The 8,791-nt window shown below is 40.1% G+C and overlaps 1 protein-coding gene across 1 annotated transcript in view; it reads left to right on the top strand.

Annotated features, from left to right (window-relative positions):
- The window catches only part of LOC102762112 (chromosome unknown open reading frame, human C16orf52), a 26,109-nt gene extending 17,861 nt beyond the window's left edge, over nucleotides 1-8,248 (top strand). The window contains exons 2-3 of the mRNA XM_015563931.1: nucleotides 2,568-2,841; nucleotides 7,924-8,248. Of these exons, the coding sequence (XP_015419417.1) occupies nucleotides 2,568-2,841; nucleotides 7,924-8,108 (459 nt within the window). The 3' untranslated portion in view covers nucleotides 8,109-8,248. The remainder of the gene's footprint in view (nucleotides 1-2,567; nucleotides 2,842-7,923) is intronic.
- The last annotated feature ends 543 nt before the right edge of the window (nucleotides 8,249-8,791 follow it).

Genomic DNA, 8,791 nt, shown 5'->3' with positions numbered 1-8,791 from the left:
CAGTGTGATGTTTGTGGCTTCTTCGTATTTCAAATCTTTGACTTGATTCTTGCAATCCTCTAATCTGCTGTTGGATATCTGTATATTACCCTTTATTTCAGTCAGTGTATGCTTAATTTCTAATTGGTCCTTTTTCATATCCTTGAGGGTCTCACTATATTTCTTGGAGGTTTCTAGAAGATTCTTGAGTAACCTTATAACCATGGTTTTGAACTCTATATCCAGTATTTTGCTTTCCTCCATTTCTTTCATTTGTGACATGTTTCTTTGTCTCTGCATTTTGGCTGCTTCCCTGTGTTTGTTTCTATGTATTGGGTAGCTGCTAAGTCTCCTTGAGTTGATAGAGTGGCCTTGTGTGGTAGGTGTCCTATAGGGCCCAGTGGCTCAGCCTCCCCAGTCACTTGAACTGGACACTCTAGGTGCATCCCTTTGTGGGCTGTTCGCACAGTCTCGTTGTAGTTAAGCCTTAATTGCTGTTGGAGGAGTTGACTTCCAGGCCAATTGGCTGTGAGGACCAATTGTGTCTATAGTGGGAGAACTGCTGTGCTGGAGACACCTTTATGGGGCAAGACTTGCTTCAGTGGGGCTTTGGTGCTCACAGAGTCTGCTCCCTGAGTGTGTCCCTTATGGATCTGAGGAGTTGTAATCTGGATGGTCCCACTCTGACCACTGGGTAGATTCCTCCTCTTTGTTTGGGGTTTGGAGGTGCCCAGATGAGGCGCAGCTGTTCTTTTGGAAGCCCTGGCGTTCTCTGACCCAGCTGCAGTTTGACAGGTTTTTAGGCAGAGAAAGGCCAGGCCATTCGTATGCAAAAGCCCCTGCACACAGCTTGGGTGGGGTTGTACATTGAGTGGATCGGGGTCTCAGGGAACCACCAGGGCAGAGCAAATAGCAATGGTTGCCCGTTGGGCTTGGGTCCCTGGGTCTCTGTGTCCTGCGGCCCCATGCAGAAACAATGACCACTGCAAGCACCTCTGCGAGAAAGCCGCCCTCGCGTTCCAGCCTGATGCCAGACAGTCCAGTTTCTCTCCACATGAGTCTGGGTCCCCAGATTCTCGCCCAGAACTGGAGTTCAGAGCACTCGGGAGATATTATCTCCTTCCCGATTGAAAAAGACAACAACGTACCCAGCTGCCAGCCCCTTTCGCATGCGCCTTCATGCCTCCACACTTCCACACCTTTGCACCTCCTGCCAGACTCAGTGCGCTTTTCTCTTTCCTTCTAGTTGTAGAATTTCCACTCAACCAGCCTTCCCGTGATTCTGGATGATATTCGTTTTGTCTTTTAGTTGTAGTTTTAATGTGGTTGTGTGAGGCAGGAAGTTTGGGTGTTTACCTATGCCACCATCTTCCACAACTCAGGTTTGAGAGAACTGATTTTTTTTTTTGCTTCATTTTCTTTGGACATATTGTTTTATTTCTAAAGATGTATCAGTGGCAAAACACAAGTTGCAGGAAAGCCCCTCCTTCCACCAGCCCCACTCCCCCGCACGTATCTGCATGCACACACCCACCATGGTCTGTCCACTCCCTCAGGGCAGCCTCCCACATGCTCCTCCGAGTTTCACTGCCGTCCTCCAAAGAGCCGCTTGTTCAAGGCAAGTGCTATATTGTTCACATTGAGAAAATAATTAAAACCCAAAAATGATGTTGAAATCTATTGTTTTCAGTGGCTCCAGAAATTTCTTTTCCTGTACTTTTGTGGCAATTTCCCCATTCACAGTTGCCCTTAAAGGGGGGAAACAAGCAGTTTTTAGCAGGGAAGAAGAAAAAATACTCTTTCACCTTCCTTAACTAGGTTTCTACAAATTAATTCACCCAAAATTTGATAGAGGGTTTCCTTAGGTTTTTCATGAGAACATGTTTATATTAAAATGGTACTTCATATTTTACAAAATTCACTTTCCTGTTATTTGAATGAATAAGGAGAATGGAGCACCTTATACCTCTGAACATTCCTACTGAAACGTGCCAGTAATGGTTTGCCATTGTGGACGCTTGTGCACTGTACCAACATTGTTGAACTTCCCAAATGGTGGAACTCAATAGTTTTTACAACATTTTCTTGAATATAATGAAAAAGTACTTATATTGTAATATGCTTAGACCTTTTAACTTTAATAAATTATATTGGTTCTAGTATATACTTCATTATTTATTTTACTTGTATGCTATGCTTAAACATATTTTAAGTTTGCCTTCAATTTCCTGAGAAGGGTTTTTTCTCCTCAGCCAAAATAAAATAATATACAGTGAGTCTTGGATCTGGGAAAACGAAAGTTCCAGCTAACAAGAGCTGAAAACTCATCTCTCTTTTCACTGTTATTTTCCTGGAGCCTAGAAACAGTGTGTGACACAAGTACTCAGAAAAGTGTGTGTTTAATGAATGAGATTAAGTGAGTTGCCTTTTCACGGCTTTTGTGAGGTTTATTTTAAGTTCGCTTCTTATGTTAAGTCAAGCATTACCATTACCTTATGCATTATAGCAGAATGCTGAAGAGTGGGACTCAGTGGAATTAAGTGCTTGAATGACCCACAGAGAGTTAAGAACTAAAGGGGTGTTGGTAGGAAATATCCCCTACGTATGCCAAACCCACTAAAACATTCCCACCTTTTGCATCTCCCCCAGGAGCACTCACTGTGGGCCTTGTGCGACAGTGTCAAACAATCCATGGACGAGACCGAACATGCATCCCACCTCGGCTGCCCCCGGAGTGGGTGACCACACTGTTTTTTATCATCATGGGAATCATTTCATTGACTGTCACATGTGGTTTGCTGGTGGCTTCCCACTGGCGAAGAGAAGCTACAAAATATGCTCGATGGATAGCATTCACTGGAAGTAAGTAACCTGTGCTAGTAATTTGTCTAGAAGGCGTGCACACTGGTATTTTTATGAAGATAATCAAGAATCAGTAATAAGGACTCCATAATCATCAGAGAGCAGCACTGATGGCCGTCAGATAGACTGCACAGTCCCATCGGTTCTTCAGAATTCTCAACACAAGACCAGGACATCCAAAACCTTAATTGCTTTGTATGAAATGCTATTTTGATGAATTTTATTTTTGCTAACATTGTACATGAGTGTTTTGAGGTCTGTGACTCAGAGCTACCACTAACCTGAGTCTTTTCCTCTTCTTGAAGGTATTGGTATCTTCTATCAAATAAAGATAAATCTAGATGAAAATCTAACAAATATAAATTAGATTTAGGTGCTGATGTTCTTTTCATGCCATTGATTTTTAGTTTTTTTCTGTCAGCTATATGTGACCATTGAAAAATCAACACATAGGATTATTTTATAATTGTTTCTCAACATTTCTTACTCTATTAGCCCAAAGGTGTGATATATTTATATGTTGCACAGTCCTTTGTATTTTGCAGAATTGGTGTAATTTCAAAATGTCAGAGGCTCAGCCCAAGTTAAAGGAAACAAAAATGTACAAAGAAAAGCTGTTTCTGTAATTTTACTTTCATGCTTCTTTTTCTCTGAAGCACTTTTGCCCCCAGGAGACATTTATCAATATCTGGAAACATTTTTGGTTGTCACAAGTAAAGGGGGATGTTACTGACACCTAGTGAGTGGAGGCCAGGGATGCTGTAAACATCCCTACATCTACGCAGGACCGCTCGACAGCAAAGGCTTCTCTGGCCCCAAATGGCAGTAGAACCTATTGGAGAAGCCACGCTCTAAGGCACAGCGTGGCGGTACTTACGCCACACTACAGGACTGAACTTTTAGTTCAGTGCCTAATCATCTCAGGTTTGCATAAGTTTTTTTTAAGTGACTATTATAACACAGCTTACTTTCACTTGCTATTTTCATTTAGAACTCATAGGCTAGGGATGCGGCTTAATCCCACATATCCCTGTTAAAACTCAATGTATCCTTATAAGACAATAAGATAAGGGTATAGTTCACAAGCTGCTGTCTCCCTCTCTGTGAAACTCTCTTAATGTATGCTTCTAGTTCTGCTTTATTATTGTCTCTATATCTGCTTTATTTTTAAATTTAGATCAAGTTGCTTTTTAAAAATACATTTTTATTGATTTCAGAGAAGAAGGGAGAGGGGATAGAGAGAGAGAAACATTAATGATGAGAATCATTAAACAGCTGCCTCCTGCACGCCCCCTACTGAGGATCGAGCCCACAACCTGGGCATGTGCCCTGATTGAGAATCAAACCCTAACCCTAATCTTAACCTCCTGGTTCATAGGGCAACACTCAACCACTGAGCCATACCAGCAAGGCAGATCAAATTGCTTTTGACATAAAAAAATCTCCATTCTTGTTAAGAAATATGAGACAAGCCCTGACTGGTTTGGCTCAGTGGATAGAGCGTTGGCCTGCTGACGGAAGGGTCCCGGGTTCGATTCTGGTCAAGGGCGTGTACCCTGGTTGCAGGCACATCCCCAGTAGGGGGTGTGCAGGGGGCAGCTGATCGATGTTTCTCTCTCATCGATGTTTCTAACTCTCTATCCCTCTACCTTCCTCTCTGTAAAAAATCAATAAAATATATTAAAGAAAAGAAAAGAAAAAAAATATGAGACAAGGTGATGATCTTTTGTAGGTCGAACAAACTTCCCAAGACAGTTCTTTTCTAGATAGTAGGGTCCAGAGACAGTTGTAGAGACAGTGCTGCTACCTTAAAGGGTATTGATGAGGAATTTTAAGGAAATCTTTACTCACAGGGTATATTCACTTGTTCAGAGAGCATTTACTCTTTATGTAAAATCAAAGAAGAAGCATATAGTTTTTGGATTTAGTTAAAATTTGGGAATACATAAGCTATGAATATGAAAAAAATCTCAAATACAGTTTAGTAAAGTAATATGCAGCAAAGTATTCATTAAGATGCTCACTGAGCCATTGTTTCCTGTGACCCAATAAAGGGAAAAAACTATGATTATGTTGTTTAAGTTTTTAAAATAATATGCATATAATAATGCAAAGTCTATGAGTGTCACTAAATGAAAAGTAAGTCTCATTTGTGTCCCTGTCACCCAGATATCCAATACCCCTTTCCTTGAGGTAACACCATTGTTACTAGTATCTAGCGTTTCCTACCAGAGGTGTTCTAGGCATAAAACCATGTATGTACACGTGAGTGCTCTGTAACTGTATATTCTGTTTATATTATTGTGTCCCTTGGGGTTTTTTAGCTCCAGAATATATATTGGAGTTAATGTCATCTAAGTCAGCACAGAGCTGCATTCCTCTTAGCTTCCTTAAATACATTGTTTTTTGTTACTGGAGCTAATCCACTGGGTTGGCAGTCCTGAGGGGGTTGGGCTCCCCCTAGTGTTTCCATTCAGCCTTTGAAAATGTACTGTTGCCTGTCATCATCTCGATGGCATATGTTTCTGTTCCAGTTAAGCTGTAGTTTTGGTAAGAATGTGAGGGTAGTATTTTCTGTTTGGTTTACACAGCGGAGAAATCTCTCCGAGGAGAGCCACGCATGGTGGGGGAAGGGAGGCAACAAAGGTGCCCTTTTCTTCAAGCCTGACCCCGGTCTCCTCCTTCACCTAATTCGCATCCGCAGCTACCACCACGCCTGGTATTAGCTCTCACCACCATGGAGGGTACCAAGTTATGGCTCTATAGGCTTATTCAGAACCCAGAACCTAATAATCAAAAGTTGATAGATATTATCAGTTAATATTTTAAGATCTAATGTCACTTCACAGGTCTCATGGTTTAAAAGAAAAATCATCTACCCACATTAAATATCCCCAAGAAGTATAGAGAACCCAATATTTTGGATTAAAATCCAAGATTAGATTGAATAGGAGTTGCTTCCTTTAAATTTGATTAAGCTTTTCCTAACCATTTTGGAAAAAGAATTAAGTCTTGTAAAATATTAAACTCTATTTTAAGTATAGTCATTAAACCTTTACTCCATTATAATGGATAGATTTTTATTTTACAATAGAAAATATGAAAGGATAAAAATAAAGTCAGCATATCAATTAACAGAATGAACTGTATATCAGCATATGTCTAAATTATTTTAGTTTTTGAGATTAGAAGAAACAAATTGATTTTAAAACTAATCATATCCCATTGTTTTTATAGATTAAGTTTAGCTACTTAGATTGTAGTTCATTTTACTTACCAAACCATATTAAGGTATAAGAATTATTAGAAATTGGTGACAGGTAATACTGATAAGTGGACATTGGCAGCACTGATGAAGTTATTTATTGCTGACTATACAACAGAAGGACCGAAAGATCTAACACTTAATTACTGGATTTTTTATTTGTTCTATTGTAGGTATCCAAGAGAATCCAAATGTGCTTATGTAACATTTGGCATGGTCATTCGCCCAAAATGAGATAGGCTGCCTGTGTATATAATATAAAATAATCCACCTAAATAGTGCAAAGCAAACAAATGTACTGGTGTATCTCTTGAATTAGTATGTTACTTGAGAAAATATTACTTTTTAATACATTTCTGGAGCTGTTCCAGGAAAAGACTCCCATTTTGACTATTTTTTTGGTTAATTTGCTTTTTTTAAAGTATATTTTTATTGATTTCAGAGAGGAAGGAAGAGGGAAAGTGAGATATTGATCAGCTGCCTCCTGCACGCTCCCTACTGGGGAATCAAGCCCGCAACCCGGGCATGTGCCCTTGACCAGAATCGAACCTAGTACCCTTCAGTCCGCAGGCCGATGCTCTATCCACTGAGCCAAGCCAGCGAGGGCTCTTCTTTTGGCTTTTAAAGGACTCTATTAAGTTTTATTGATTGGCCCCAAAGTAATTTAAGACAAGTGTCATCTGATATGTTTATCCAGGACTGTCACTATGCCTTGGGATGGGTCTACCTTGGGAAAGGTTTCTCATTCAGATTATAACGGACAGCTTCAACTCTTCATATACAATGAGCATAGTAATCTGTCTCCACATTACACTGAGAAATGTTTCTGCCTCCAGCATTGGAAAGACTGTTCACATTTTACCAGTGTGCTTTCAAAAAGCATAAACTGTTTCCTTGGAAAAACTAGCCTATCCGTAGGCAGTCTGTGTTTGCTCAGAACATTTCTTCTATAGCACCAGGGAGCACACTGTTTGCTAAAATAGTGGCCTGTGGAATTACTTCTACTCAGACAGTGGGTTTTCTGATATTTTTCTAGAAACATTTTTAGCAAATATTAGATTTCATTGTGTTTGTATACAAAACTCAAAGGTTTCCCACCCTCCCCCACTTGTGTATATTCAGAAACCTAACAGGTTGGGTGGTTTGGGGGCGGGGGGCTTTGTCCATGATAAGAGATAGCCACTCTGACAGTTTGCTAATCATTGCGGAAGTCTGAGATTCCTTCCACCAGCTGACTTTAAACCAGAGTGAGGTAAATGGTACTTGGATGTACCCTTTCTCTGATTCCTTTTAACTAGTACCAACTGAGAGGAACAGAGAATTGGCAAAATAGTAACTCCAATGACATGCACCATTTATTCAGCGCTTACTCTCAATGTGGCTGGCACTGTGCCAGGACTTGCCAATGTTTGTTTATACTTCTAGCATTTACTTACTTTCAGAAGGGAACCAGAAGCCTAAGATTACACAGCTATTAAGTAGCACAGCCAGAACGTAGCCCTGAATCACCATTTAAGTAAATGGTCAAGAGTAATGCATATGAGTACTTGGTAGGTTTGGGGACCTTTCTTAACGCTGATATTTGAAATTGTCTCAAAAGGCTAATCCAGCTTTTCCTGAATTTAATTGTTAGATTTGGGGGATATTATATGATCTGTAGTATATGCAAATATTTTGACAAGTGGTTTATGTTTTGACAGGTTTGACCATGTTATCAATCCACAACCCTTCTTATAAACTTCCTTTGCGCCAAATTTTCATTGTTTTCCTAATCGCCAAACCATGTTACTAATGTTGTGTTTTGGTTTGTTTTACAGTGATCCTTTTCTGTATGGCTGCCCTAATATTTCCAATAGGATTTTACATCAATGAAGTCGGAGGTCAACCTTATAAATTACCCAACAACACAGTAGTTGGGTCATCATATGTACTTTTTGTCTTATCCATTTTCTTTACAATAGTAGGACTTCTGTTTGCTGGCAAAGTTTGTTTACCAGGCTGATGAATGTCTACATTGCTTGACATTTTAATTATTTTTTATTTTATTTAAATTTTTTATTTTTGGAGGGTGGGGTGGACAAAGGCAAGGCATCTGAGTAGTCCTGGCTTAGAAAGATGCTTAGATGCAACTGATGCTGAAAAGAAGAAGAAGAAAAAAAAAAGCTTTGATTTGTTCTCACTATGCACTTTGGATTTTTTTAAAAAGAGAGCCTTTTCCGTAACCAAATACAGACAATATTGACTAACCCCTGAGCATATTTCCAGGCCGTCGGTCTGCACTGTGGTAGTCGCCTAGTGAGGGAGAGTGCTTTCTGCTGAAAAGCATGGGGCCCTTTGTGACTCTGTTGTTCCGTTTTTAACGTCTAATGGTTCATTTGAGGAAAAAAATTCTAAGTATTTATAAAACATGGTGGACCAGAGGGATGCAAGAGAAGTTCCTGTGGGGCTGGCCTCACCTCCTAAGAAATTAGTGTTCACAGCTTCCTTGTAGTTGTATGAGCCTGTGGCACCAGAGGGGATTGCCATTTAAAGACATTTATTTGCAAAATGTTGTTGTACAGAGGCAGATTGTCTCTGGCTACCTATTAATGGAGTGGGTTGCTGCTGCTGGTGTGTGTGTGTGTGTGTGTGTGTGTTTGCGCGCGCGCGCGTGTGTGTGTAAAGTTATACACACACATGCAAACG

The sequence above is a fragment of the Myotis davidii genome, unplaced genomic scaffold (assembly GCF_000327345.1).
Source record: "Myotis davidii unplaced genomic scaffold, ASM32734v1 scaffold150, whole genome shotgun sequence".
In the NCBI taxonomy this organism is placed as follows: Eukaryota; Metazoa; Chordata; class Mammalia; order Chiroptera; family Vespertilionidae; genus Myotis; species Myotis davidii.
This window is presented reverse-complemented; position numbering and strand designations above follow the sequence as displayed.